The 15,182-nt window shown below is 32.4% G+C and overlaps 1 protein-coding gene across 19 annotated transcripts in view; it reads right to left on the bottom strand.

Moving 5' to 3' along the window:
* CPEB2 (cytoplasmic polyadenylation element binding protein 2) overlaps positions 1–15,182 on the bottom strand; it is a 64,232-nt gene that overhangs the window by 17,715 nt on the left and 31,335 nt on the right. For 10 of the 19 annotated variants that reach the window (XM_073805052.1, XM_073805058.1, XM_073805053.1 and 7 more), the window contains one exon: positions 7,790–7,813. The exons of the other annotated variants lie outside the window; for them this stretch is intronic. In XM_073805052.1, coding sequence (XP_073661153.1) covers positions 7,790–7,813 — 24 coding nt within the window. The remainder of the gene's footprint in view (positions 1–7,789; positions 7,814–15,182) is intronic. 19 annotated transcript variants of the gene reach the window in all.

The following is a 15,182-nucleotide window of genomic DNA, read 5'->3' as shown; positions in this document are numbered from 1 at the left end:
AGAAAGGTTTTAGGAGAAACCTTTTAGAAATTGGTGGCAGAAAGAAATGGCACAGACTAAACAGATAAGAAGACATTAAAAACCACTTGCAGACTACAGTAAGTAAGGACAAAAGCACCAAGTAATACTTGCATATAAGACCTTGAATTAATTTACTGCATGTGTAAATATGCACATATTTACATACATATGTGTAAATATGTGCTTCTGCACATACGCAAAACAGAAAAAGGCACCCCCTCTAGGACTTCAGTCCCCATCTGAGCCCACCCTCATATGGGCACAGCCTGTATAATCCTCTGCAGCAATCCTGATGCTAGACTCTGTGGCCTGCATACAGTTGGGGTTGAGGTGAGAAGGAAGGGGCTACATGTCTGTGAACTATAGCTAGCTAGATGTTAGAAATAAGAATTTTAATTTTATAAGACCAAAATCAGGGAGAAAGATCATATTTGGTATAGGAAACAAATTATTCTGCAGATTCAAATTCAGTTTAAGTAAGATGTTCTGAAAGATACCCACGTTCACTGAGTAACTCTGGATATTTAGCTTTCCCAATACCTTTGCTATCAGGAATAAGGACCAATGAGAAAAAAACGTCAATATTCTTTGTGATCAATGGAAAGAAAGCTCTTCAAAATGAAACTATTTTCCTTAAAATGAACCTCATCAAGAGCCATCAAAAGTAATATTAATTATGAATAACTGGTTCAACTTTCTATGGTTGGACTTTAAGTAAATAATTGTATATTTTAAAAGGAATAAGATGAGGTAGAGAAACAACATGCACATTAACTAGTTTTTGATTAAAATGGCAAATCCAAATTTTATACTTATTTCAGACATGGCAATACTTAAGTATAAATATCGAATGCAGTGACAAAGAAAATCACTACATAAGCAATGTCACACAAGTGACCCAAAATGACTTAAAATTTTTTCTTAACTATAATATTGTAAGAATATTCATTATATATTAATGAATTATTCTATATTTCTAATTATAATAAATACTACAGTTAGTAAAATAACTATCAAAATCTATAATCTATATGTCTAAAATCTATTAACCAAAGTTCAGCTGAATGAAGGATGTAATGGAAAGGCTAGGAATATGTCACATACTGGCCATACTAACAAGAATCTTCATTGTTGGAAAATCATGACCACTCTCCTTCTAGAAGCCATAAAAGTTATAGAGTTAAATACTTGTTTAAAAGAGGAGTTAACTAAATATATATCACCAACAAAAATATTTTTTACCTTTCCAATTATCCTCCCCTATAACCCAAATCAACATGGCAATAAAAGGAGAACCAGTTAATAATTATGTTTTCCATGTACTTTAAACATACTTTCTAAGAATGATCCATGAAAATGACTGGCAGTAAAGGTAAAATTATATGTGTTGAGAAAAGTAGAGTTTGATCATAAAGTGATTTGGACTAAAATATTTACAACAGTTTTCAACCAAAATTAAATTACCTTTCTCCTTTTTTGCTCTGAAACTAGGCTATATTTTCAGGTTTTACACCTCAAAAGAATGAAATTGACTGATAATGAAATCACAATATAAAATCTGTGGGGTGTAGCAAGAGCTACTTCCTTAGAGGAAAATTTTCATACTTACAGGGAATTTTATAGTTTTAAATGCATATTAGAAAATAAGAAATACTTAAATAATCCTAGTTTCTGCCACAAAGAGATAGAAAAATAATAAATTAAATACAAAAAGAGTAGCATCAAGGAAATGAAAAAAGTAAAATCAATGACACAGAAAACTAACATTAAAAAAAGAGTCAATAAAGGCAAAAGTTGGCTCTCTGAACACTTAAAAAATCGATATACTTCTCAGTAAAGTTCATCAAGTTCATGAATAAAAAAGAAAACTAAAATTACCAGGAGAGGAAAAGAAAACATTTGTACAAAATTAGTCAATTTATAGCTTAAAGCTGAGCATGGTTCTTTGATATCAATGTATATCTATACTTTTATGTACTGATTGTTGTTTTAAAAATAAAAGCAAACACAAAACAAACTATTATTATTAAGAATGAATCCTCAAGATCCTAGCAGCCACTCTACTGGGTTAAATAACCCACCAGTGTGATGGTATGATTTTTATTTCATATGCAAGGATTAAAAAAACTATCAAAACAACAAAAGTAGGTCCAGGACTGATCTCTCTCAGGCACCATCTGTTTAATCAGACAGAATCACTATCACACATGTTTCTCCAAAGAACTGAGACAGGAGCTATAAGGTACATTTGTTACTTAAAAGCATTTTGCCCCAATAATAGGTTTGTCCTTTTCTCACAGAGAATGAATAAGGTATTTAATTTAAACAACCAATTAAAACCTAGTACCCTGTATGTCTTTGTAAATTAATGTCTAGACATAATATATTTACTTTATAATTAAGTTCACTAAAATTCTGTTTCTTTTAAAAATTGCTATGTCTGGGTATAAGTGTAGAGTAGGTAAGTCAGTCTCTTTGAGGAGGAGGGATTAGCAATTTTTTTCGGTAAAGGGCCAGATGGTAAATATTTTAGACTTTGTAGGCCATACATTTCTCTGTTGCAACTACTCAACTGTCATCACTGTAGCTCCAAAGCAACCAGACAAAAAGTAACTGAATGGGCATGACTGTGTTGTAATGAAACTTTGTTTAAAAAACCAGAAGCCTTGGCTTGTGGGTTATGCTTTGTTGACCCTGTCTTATAGTATTACCCTGGCTTCTTTTTGGTCATGCTTTGAAGATTTCGTCCATTCTCTGACAGTTATCATAATAATTAACATACAGAAATCTGTTGCATTTCTACACACTAATAAATTATCAGAAAAGGGAAAGCAAGAAAACACCCCACCTACAATCACATCAAAAAGAATAAAATACCTAGGAATAAACTTAAGGAGGTGAAAGACCTATATTCTAAAAACTATGAGGCACTGATGAAAGAAATTGAAGATGACACAAATAAGTGGAAAAATATACTGTGTTCATAGAAGAATTAATATTGTTAAAATTTCCATACTACTCAAAGCAATTTACAGATTCAATGCAATCTCTATTAAGATACCAATGGCATTTTTCACACAACTAGAACAAATAATCCTAAAATTTGTATAGAACCATAAAAACAAAAACAAAAACAAAAACCTTGAATAGCCAAAGCAATCTTGAGAAAGAAGAACAAAGCTGGAGGTATTAGGCTCCCTAATTTTAAGCTATACTAAAAAGCTAGACTAATCAAAACAGTATGGTAGTGACATAGAAACAGACACATAGATCAAGGGAACAGAACAGAGAGACCAGAAATAAATCCTCGCTTATATGGTCAATTAATCTATATGACAAAGAAGGCAAGAATATACAATGGGAAAATATAGTCCCTTCAATAAATGGTGCTGGGAAAACTGAACAGCTACATGCAAAAGAATGAAACTGAACTACTTTCTCACACCATATACAAAAATAAACTCAAAATGGATTAAAGACTTAAATGTAAGACCTAAAACTCCTAGAAGAAAACATAGGCAGTAAGCTCTTTGACACTGGTCTTAGCAATACTTTTTTTGAATATGTCTCCTTAGGCAAGGATAACAAAAGCAAAAATAAACAAATGGGACTACATCAAACTGTAAAAAGCTTTGCACAGTGAAGGAAATCATCAACAAAATGAAAAGGCAATCAACTAAATGGGAGACGTATTTGTAAATGATATATTCAATAAGGGGTTGATATCCAAAATATATAAGGAACTCATTCAATTCGATTATCAACAATAACAACAACAACAAAAATAAGCAGAGGACTTGAATAGACATTTTTCCAAGGAAGACATACAGATGGTTAACAGATACACAAAAATCTACTTGGCATCACTAATCATCAGGGAAATGCAAATCAAAACCACAATGAGATACCAACTCACACCTGTCAGAATGGCTGTTATCAAAAAAGACAAGAAACAACAAGTGCTGGCGTGGATGTGGAGAAAAGGCAACACTCATGCAATGTTGGTGGGAACAAAAACTTATGCAGGCACTATGGGAAACAGTACAGAGATTTCCTCAAAAAATTAAAAATAGAGCTGCCATCTAGCAATAATACTTCTGGGTATTATCTGAAGAAAATGAAAATACTAATTCGAAAAGATACATGTACCCCTATGTTTACTGCAGCATTATTTACAATAGACAATATATGAAAGCAACCTAAGTGTCCATCAATAGATGAATGGATAAAGAAGATGTGGTATATATATGCCATGGAATATTACTCAGTCGAAAAAAAAAAGGAATGAAATCTTGCAATTTGCAATAACATGGATGACCTAGAAGGTATTATGTTAAATGAAATAAGTCAAAGATAGATACTGTATGACTTCACTTATATATGTAATCTAAAAAATAACACAAATGAATAAACAGAACAAAACAGAACCAGATTCATAGATACAGAGAATAAACTGGAGGTTTCCAGAGGGGAATAAATGAAATAGAAATAGTTGTAAAAGGGATTAAGAGGTATAAACTTTCAGTTGTAAAACAAGTAAGTCACAGAGATGCAATGTACAGCATAGAGAATAAAGTTAATAATACTGTAATAACTTTGTATGGTGACAGATGGTTACTAGACTTATCATGGTGATCATTTTGTAATGCACACAAATACTGAATTACTATATTGTACATCTGAAACTAGTATAATATTGTATGCAAATTATAATTCAATAAAAAATGTGAAAAAAGTATTTATCAAAGATGAAAATTTTCAGCCTTGATGTCATCATAAAAGGGTTTGGTAGTGGTGATATTAGGGAGTATACACTTAGTCTGGCTATTTCACAAGACTGTTAAAAAAGAGTCAAATGAGTTCAAATTAAATCTAATCATAGAAAATCCCAGGTCAATTTTTAAGCAATACTTTAAGTATAATGTATTATTAATAATTCCTTATTCATTATAGCACATGAATATGAATGGCTACATATACAGTATGAATAAATCTAACCTCTCTAATTAAACCTCCATATTTTCATTCTCTTTAAAAAGTATTTCTCTTATCTTCTCATTCCATATATAATCTACTAAAATCTACTAACTAAAGCTTTGCTTGTCTGCTAGAAAAGATTGCTTTGTGGTGTTTAGTACCACTAACTAAAATACTGGAGGTTCTTTATTTCTGTTATTTTAAAAAATATTCTATATATTTTTACTCCTTCTGGAGTAGAGCAGCCCTTTAATCCTTTATTAAAGGGAAGATTGCAATAATAGAAATATTTTAGATTGAGAGATAGAGTTTAAGTTACATTTCACACCTCCCTTCACAACCTACCACCCTACTCCAAGCTCAGACGAGTATGTTCACTCTCAGAATGGAATAAACATTGAACAGACAATAAATACAATAGATGTGAGAGTCTTTCTCCTTTCTAATCCTGGCCCCCAGGCAGCACTGAAGTAGAACTCTTTATGGCTCCCACAGTACAGAAATACATAGGAGTTGGGGCAGGACACAAATGAAAAGCAGGGAAAAAAAACTTTGCTTTTTCTTACTTTCAGTATAATTAAATTTTGATTATTCCTAAGGTATATTTCATATATTAATATCTGTAGCCAGTTTGATTTAAAGTTCTTATGTTGACATTATTAAAGATATTAAAATATATAAATTCATTTTGGTAGTAATTTGGTTTTACTGCAGTCAAGCGGGAAATCTTTTAAATGAAAATAGCCACTCTGTGCCTGAGCTTAAAGGTGAGTCAAAGGTGACAAAAGAAGAAAAAATAGTTCTTCCTAAACTAGATTATAAAGTCAACATGCCTTGAGAAAATAATACTGTCCACCCACCACTGCACTGGTAAAGAACAATGTCTTATTTTTTGGCAAAAATTATATCAACTCAGTGTGACACATCCCACATCAACAGATCTGATGTGTATGAGATTTCTTTTTAGAAAAGAAAAATGACTAAATAAATGAATAAATGTACTTCCTTTGATGGACCAAATCTAAAACATGAAACCCATAAAAGGGGTCCTTGGTAGTTAAAAGGTTATTGATGTGATACTGATATAACATCTAGCATAGGAAGAGGAAAAAATGAGTAGAAAATAGGAAGAGAGCCAGGCTACTTCTAGTTCTTTCTGAGTCATTCCTTTGGTATGCGGCTTTTTTTTTTTTTAATGTTTTATTACTTAGTGTGTTAAAGTACTTTCAAACTCAAAATCTCTCAATAGTTATTTCTAATGGATAAACTTTAAAAAAAATTTTATTGAAGTATAGTTGATTTACAATGTTAATTTCTGCTGTACAGCAAAGTGACTCAGTTATATATAATATATTATATATATATTCTTTTTTATATTATGATTTATCACGGGATATTTTCATCTGACCATCAAATCCAAAATTGTAAAAGGTCCTATATTCACAGAGGACCAACTAAAATAATTACTAATGCCATGTAATTTGGTTCTATATTCACAGAGGACCAACTAAAATAATTACTAATGCCATGTAATTTGAGAGGAAAATTCAGTTGCTACCCCCCCAAACTAAGCCATATAAATGTGACAACTGTCAGTTCTGTCCTATAGAAGGCTTCTACCAAAAGCCTTAAAACCATCTGAGGGGCTTTCCTGGTGGCACAGTGGTTGAGAGTCCACCTGCCGATGCAGGGGACACGGGTTCATGCCCCGGTCTGGGAAGATCCCACATGCCGCAGAGTGGCTGGGCCCGTGAGCCATGGCCGCTGAGTCTGCGCGTCTGGGGCCTGTGCTCCGCAACGGGAGAGGCCACAACGGTGAGAGAGGTCCGCGTACCACAAAAAACAAAAAACAAACAAACAAAAAACCATGTGAGATCTTTCTTCCAATGCTGGGAGGCAGTTATGATGTAGAGGATAGCTTTACGGCTCCCAGAGGACAGAAATATATATGAGTAGTAGCAAGTTCCTATCTAAAAGGAGAAATTTTTGCTTTTTCTTGATATTATAGTCACAGTCTACAATTATTATTATTTTTTTTTGTGTGAAGTTACTTTTGCTTCATCTCTCCCATCATCACATCTACCTTTCTCCCCATCAATTTCTGCACATGAAAAAGAAAAGCAAAGTTTAAGCCATGGAAAATGTCAGCTGCTTTCCTACGAAGCTGAATAGCACAGTATCATATAGTCCTGGCCTTTTCCTTAAGATAACAAGAACCCAGAGGGGAAGACTTTTGTGGGAGAGAAAAAGAATGTGTGTGTGTGTATGGGGTTAGAGACAGGGAGAGAGAAACTATTATATTCTTAGAAGACACAGAGAAATATTAGCAACATGATTTCTATATATCAGTGTTAACAGTAATCTGTTTGGTATTTGTCATTTTCAACTGGGTCAAACATAAAACAAACTAGAGTTGTAAATTACATATCATAGATAAGACAATCAGTTACAGATTGAGAGAGCATGTCACCTTCACTAGTATTTATTAAACAAATCTCTTAAAAAAACTATAAACAGCAGGTTTATTTTAAAAGATACACAAATTTAAAAACAGTTAAAATCTGGACAGCTTAAAATGGAAAAGTTTATTAAATAACCATATTAGTATGAAAATGTACTTTAAAGGTTAAGATATTTAGGATTCAAAACTTTGACAAGTGCGCAAATCAAAATACAATTTTTTCTGTGAGTTTCCAGACATTGCATAATAAATCTGGGATAATTAATTATAACATTGATCAGTAAAACCCAATTAGAAAGAGTTATACCATAGCAAACAGAAATGAATTACCTCGTCTTCGCCCATAACTCCTTGCTGCATGTAAACAAAGGACAAATTGTAAAATGTCAGAACTAAAAATAAGCCCACATATACAAAAGCTACGTGGGCATCTGGAAATTAGTGCTACTTTGTCTTAAGAGCTACCACAATGTCATCACATAACATCAGCATGGTGTTTTAATATTTACAATGCACTCATATATGTATCATCTGAACTGTATAAAAACTGTGAAATTAACAGGAAAAATATAATTTATTCTCATTTGTGTTAAAATTCATGAATAAGTATTTGTTTCATCTAATCAGGATAAGAATATGTAACACTTTATGGTTAAATAGCATCTCAAATAATTTTCCCAACGAATGGAAATAACATGAATTAAATCCTTGTTTTTCTACTTATTATAGTGATATAGCATATACTGTCCAACTAGTAATTCAGATCTAAATCACTTTATACCAAGCCCTGCATGGAAAAAGTAAATGGAAGACACAGAAGAATGAAAATATATAACAACATTAAATTCATTCTCTGAAGCCTGTAGAGTTTAGATAGAATGTAAAGAAATAAATCCATGTTCAAACTTGCTTAGCTGAAAATGATTAATGATGTACTATAGCTAATAATGCTTTCAATCTTTTTGGTACAATTTATAACAGCTAACTAAGCGCTTATGTCTCTACATCTGGAGTAAGAGGGATTTAGATACAAATTATTATTAGTATCATTGAAGAATAGTACGTGTGTTAAATATTGTAAAACTATAAAGCAGAAAGCATTTCAACCTATGTTATTAGCAGTTTACATAATTCCTCATGGATAAAAAATACAGCAATTTATTTTTCATAAGAAAGTACCAGCTTGATAAAATTTGCAACTTGTTTTTAAATAACTCATTCCCCCAAATCTGAGTATACAATGAGTATTTCCACTCTGGAATTAACAGTAAACCAAAAATGACTGTCAAAATCAAGATCTTAATTTATGTTCATGGATATTTTTAGGCCTGGGAAAAATCTGATATTGAAAAATTTCCAATCAAAATATATATTAAAAGTTGTCAGAAATGTAGTTTCTCCAAAGGTATAAAACTTAAAGATCAAAGGAAAACATTTCATGTCATTAAATACATTCTATTATAGAGATTTTACCAAATTAAACAAAAAATTTATACTAATAAGGCTTTAATATAAAGAAGTGTGCCTACAAGGTTAGGATACAGCAGTAGTTTCCCTATAATAAAAAGGAGGAAAATCAAACTTGAAAACTCTTAATCATTTATACTTCAAGAAATAAGTCAATAAATATTAGTCTTTTATATAAAGTAACCCTGCCATTCTACTGTCTTTAGTTATATAATCTGTTGCAGACTTAAACCTGTCCATGACGTCCAGTTACCTCAAAGCCTGGCAGATTTACCTGACCTGTATACTAGTTTATACATAGCTTACCTCTGTGTGTGTTTCTGTATATATAATCTGTATATATATAGATTATATATAGCTTACCTGACCTATATATTAGTTTAGGATGAGGGTAGGGGTGGAACCAGCATTTAGAATTTTGTTGTGTAGGTCTTCTAAAAGTTATATAGGCCTTAAGGAAAACAGGGTTTCAAAGAGATGGAAGTCAACTATGGAAAATCAGACAATAGGAATAATAAAAGGAGCTATCAAGAACAGGCTATAGAAGAATGAATCCCCTGAAGTCTTACTAGTTGTATTAAGCATGGAAATGGTCAATAGCCCCAAAACACTTCACAGCATGTCTTAGGAGCTGGGCTTCCTGCTTATCCTTAGGCCTGGTCTAATGGCATTAATCCAATATAAATTTGCTTTGGGGAATTTCATTCATAGCTGTAAAGGGTCAAACATTTATAAAGCAAATGAAACTGTTTTAATCAAATTTAAAGTCAAATTATGAATTATGATGAAATAATAATGTGTAACGTAATTCATGATCTATTGAGAAAATTAACGACATCATAACCAGTTTATGCTTCTTAGCTGAGGCTACTCAATATTAAAATAGTGAAAATATGCACAAACACAACATCTTAGGTTTCATGTCAGTCCTAGGTTTGAACACATTATTTAGAAAATTTCTCCAACTATCTCATACCTGAGGAATTTTAGAATCCTGTAAAGAGCTATTGCACTTATTTTTTGGACAACTCTCAGATTCCAAGTCTTTACATTACCAAAAATAGAACTGACTGCAGATGAAGCTAAACCATGTGAAACGTTTCCTCTTCCCTGTCACGGAAATAACCAATCTGCAACCACCACGCTAAGCAGTGGTATGTGTACTCACTTTTTCTACCGATATTTCTATGTGAATTTCAGGGATATGTCCCACTGCAACTGAATCAGAATTATCAGAAGTCCTCAGTGAGAAAGAAAAATCATTAAATGTCTAGTATTCATTATGTTTTAATTAAAAGAGACTTCTTAAAACAATATGTTCCTCCCAAACTCATTTAGAATATGATTTAGAAAAAAAGCAAATAATTTGTTGTATAAAACACTGTATTTATAATATTAGATTTCAGTTACATAAATTTATAAAGCCTTAGAAAAAGTGAGGAATTGTCTATTTAACATACATGTGTAAATATATATATATTATGCATGTGTGTTAAAATATGTATTATACACACACACACACATATATATATTTCTTTGTTTTAAATGAAGGTAATAAGAACGATGTGAGAAAAGCCTGAAGACCTTTCTTATACAAGGAACTTTACATTTTGGTCCTGGATTACCAATGATCTTATTTAGATTCTAACCCACAGCTACTAAAAAAGAAACAGGATAATTCTAACATTCTCCTTAGGACCTTTGTGCCCTTATATATTGACTCTTAGCTATAGTTTGTGGTACCTGAATTACTGCAGCTGGAGGAAGGGATAGGTAAACATACCAAATCAGCTGGAAATATTTAAAGGTTAAAGTTCTCTTGGTGTGAAACTAATGACATTCTTATTTTTTGCTCTAAAAAAGCCAAAACCAGGGAGAGAAATATGACTCCCAAATCATAATCCTTTTCAATATCCAAAATAAATCTGCTGCTATCTACTTTACTTCCATCAGCATAAAAAAATGAACTGATTGCATACTCAAGTTTCCTATTTTCATAACTTAATACACTTAAAACAATTTCATTACTGAGTAAATTTTCTTAATGAAAAGATACACATAACTTCCTCCCAAAGTAGAGCAAGCTCTTGATTACAAACATGGCTGTATGTGGCTAATCACGACAAATTTGAATTTCAAACCAGTTTGCTAATGCCACCCCTTCCCCATACTTCTCTATCTGTTCTCCTTTTGAAAAATCATATGTACTAATAAAAATGTAAGCTATTTTCCTTGGGAGACATGTGAAGGGAGTACAGTAATTCCTACAGTAATAGAAACAAATACTCAAATACATCATTTTGTATTGCTCCTTACTTCTATGGAAAACAAGGTGTTTTTCAAAATTTTGTATTTTGTTTTTTACTACTGATAATTAAAAGTATAAGATTTATACACTTAGAAACATTAAAGCCGTCATTCTAACATCAGAGAGTAAATCCTTTGGTTTTTAGACAATCTACCCATTCCTATATAATGTGACTTCCCTAAAGTACTTCTGGATGTTAAATTTGGACTCTTCTACAAAATTTGAATTATTCAATAGTGGCAGTGTCCACTAGTCAATTCAGCTGGATGTCTAATTGAATTGAGGAACATGGTCTGTTCAGAAATAGGAGCCTATTTGCAGTTACGTTTCTATGGCATTTTTTATTGTTAAAATTAAAAAAAAATCTAATATAACAATTTCATGAGACATACAGGTGTGGGATTATAACTTTTTCTATATCTGAGTAAACAGAGGCTCAGAGTTAAAGGATGTGCCGGGGTAGTTCATAGATTTACCGGTTTTGACCAACTTCCTGACCTTTATTCCAGTCCCTGTTTATCCCTTATAGGAATATTTACATGTTTAGCCATAATGCTAATTAATTAGAAAGGTAGAATCACAAAATCTTTACAATGTTTGCCTCATCTTCATAACAACTATATTCATATTTATGTATTATTTTTTAATGGACTCAATCAAGCCTAGCACCACTGTAACATCATAGATTTCTGCCAGTTCTGTATTTTCTAAGGAACGTTCTTAAGCTGTAATAGTCATGTGTTTATTTTAATGTGTATTTGTGCACCATCAAAAATCATCTTAGGTACCACAAGGGGCAAGTGTACCACACTGTAGAAAACACTGCTTGAGAAGTCATTTTACTTTTATTGACTCAAATTTTGTCCCTAAATAGCTTCTTCCAAATGGTTCTAGTTTGGCTTTTTGAAATACCATAAAACAAGCCTTCTTTGTCCACTATACATAACATTCTTCAGTTGAAAATATCAGTTTTGTCTTCTCTTAATTTTATATTCTCCAAACAGATCCAACTCCATCTATTCACAGGACATGACTTTTACTCTTTCAAAGTCATTTTTATCACTGTTCATCACCCATTGCCACAACAAACTTTGACTTTCAGTAACTAAATACTGAATACTGTTCTAAATACTGTACATGAATGAATTCACTCACTTCTCACACAATCCCCCTGAGGCAGGCAGCATGCTGCCTCTCTTTTACACATGAGGACTCCTGAGTCAAAGGGAAGCTGCCCAAGGTCACACAGCTAGAAATAGCAAACTTGGGTATAAACCCAGATAGTCTGGCTCCAGAGTCTGTGATGCTAACCACTACGAACTACTGCTAAACCACCACACAAAAGAAATACTGATGTATAATTTATTACCAATATTGATTTTCAAAGTCTGTAATATTAGCTATGCTTGTTGGTTAAGTAATACAACTTACTTAATCAATTGCCTAATAGTGAGTGAAATCTGTAACAAACTAAAAAGAGCAACAATTTAAAAAGCAGGTCTATGTGCCGAGATGCTATAATTTCTTTAATCAGTCAATCATATTTAATAATAATTTAGTATAGGCAGAGGTTTGGTATTAACATCACTTAATTCTCACTTCTTCAATAACCTTGATGTCTACAAAAATTATCGAAATCTTTAATGTTCAAATACTTTCTTACCCTATAAATATACCCAATTTTCCACTCTTGCTTTCCCTCTTAACCAATGATCCCAAGTGAGTGTCTTTTTTTTCTCTTTGGATCAAATTGTTTCTACTGGCCGAAACACTTTGATGTCCTAGTTTCATTATAATTTTTCTCCCCTAGTCCCTTGCCAGAAGAAGTTCAGAATTTCCAGGATGGCTTACTGTACTGAGTATGTACTATAGCCCTAAAATGGCATTCTGTGAAAAATGCTCACATAATGAAAAAACAGATTTGTCCACAGATGCAACTCTTGCCTGCCTTAATTTTATATTCTCCAAACAGATCCAATTTCTTCATCTATTCACAGGACATGATTTTTACTCTTTCAAAGTCATTTTGAAAATATGACTTTGAAAATATATATTTAATAAAATATGCTTTTGTCTACTATGTTATAAAACACTTTCAACCTAACACCTAGATTATTTATAAAGGCTTTAGACAACTGAAAAAGTCAATTCGTTTAACAATTAGTGCAACCAAAAAGTATAAGCTGTAAAAATAGTGTGGCTACTAAGCTCTGCTCACACAGAACCAACACGTTCTACTGTGATTACGATATACTTCTGAATCATCCTAGTTTAACTATGTATTCAGCAGTCTAAGAACATCTGTGAATGATCTAACAAATTATCTCATACAGTACTTTCCTTCAGATGGATTTTAACAGAATACGTGAAACATATGCAAATTCAAATTTTTCAAGTAAATTGCTTTCTTTAGAAGTTAAAATAGAAATGTGAATGATCTTTATTTACCACATAGACTGTTCCAAAAGAAAAGACTTTAAGGAACTCAGGATCAATATATTAAAAATTTATCGTTACCTAAAGCTATCATTATTTTATAAATCAAGCCCTGAGAGTAATAAAGATTATGATCTATTTTGTGTTTTGTAAACTCAATTTCAACAGTCTAATTTTTAGTCACAGATTTAGAGTTCAGAGACCAGCTACTTAAATGATATGTTTTTTTAATTCCATGGTAGAAAAAAAGAAGTCCTGGAATGTAATTTCTAGTGCCTTTCTGGTCAAAGTCTATGGAAACACCAAAATTCCCTAACTTCATAAATGTGGACTACTAGACCGCTGTAAGGTCTAGCCTGAACATGGCCTCAGCCTAGAGTGCAGTCTGGCCCCATTGTTAATACCTTGACAATTCTACCTCTAACCATCTTTGAAGATCCTTACTAATAGTTAATCCAGTGCTTAGACTAGGCTGGCATGTGGTGGGTGACTCAATACAGAAGGGTCAAATGTTGAATGAATCAATTTAGCACCTCACTTAACACTTTGCGTCTTCAATTTTTCTCTCATTCCAAAATCCTATCTACCCTGACAATCTCCTAGGTAGCCTAGACTTTATTCCTATCTTTTCATCTTTTCTTAATATTAGTTTTTACTTAACACTAGAGTTCACATGGTCTAGCTTTACACTGGCTGTTTTTTCAGCCTTTGTTTTTCAATTTCATTGCCATGTTTTTTCAACAAAGCTTTAGCTGAAAAAGAAGTGCCAAGCCATTCTAGTAATTAATTATGTATTTTAAAGGAAGTCCTATGCTATCTTTACCATTCCTTCTTCATCCTACTTCCCTCTCCTCAGACCCGCCCTCTGATTTAAAAATACCTTTGTGAAGGATATTTTAATCCTGCATGTCTACTCCCACAGTCATGGATGTGCTAGGTACCGTGACTCTGAATGCAATGTTTGCCCCACAGAAAGAAAACAACTTTAATGAAAGTTTATTCTTTTCCACCAGAATAAAATTCACTGTGTAAACTTTCTAGCTAGAATAAATTAAGTTGGTGTGACTCCCATAATTATAGAATCACCAGTATATCCCTTAGGTGAACATAAACACAAGTACTATAATAAGTAACAAGCTCTATGCACTTTGCAAATATTATCTCATTTAATTTTCATAATGAACCTTTAGACCGTTACTTCCATTTCACAGATGGGAGACTAAGGCTCACGGAAGTTACTTGACCAAGTTAATACAATAAACTGGAAAGCCGATATTCAAACTCAGGACTATCTCCAAAGCCATGATCATTGAATTAAATCATACTGTCACAAATACACTTTAATGACTGCTTTGCCAGTGAGAATACACTCAAACTCCTAATTCTGCTTTCTGTACAGGAAGAGTTGTAGCTTTATTTTTATACTGAATACTTATAAAATGATTAACTTGTGTATATGGGGAAGGTTTAGAGAAACATGTATTCATTAATCTTTTTTTATATAAATCAATT

Source organism: Tursiops truncatus, chromosome 5 (genome assembly GCF_011762595.2).
Source record: "Tursiops truncatus isolate mTurTru1 chromosome 5, mTurTru1.mat.Y, whole genome shotgun sequence".
Lineage (NCBI taxonomy): Eukaryota > Metazoa > Chordata > Mammalia > Artiodactyla > Delphinidae > Tursiops > Tursiops truncatus.
The sequence above is the reverse complement of the archived record's forward strand: the minus strand, read 5'-3'. Positions and strand labels throughout refer to the sequence as shown.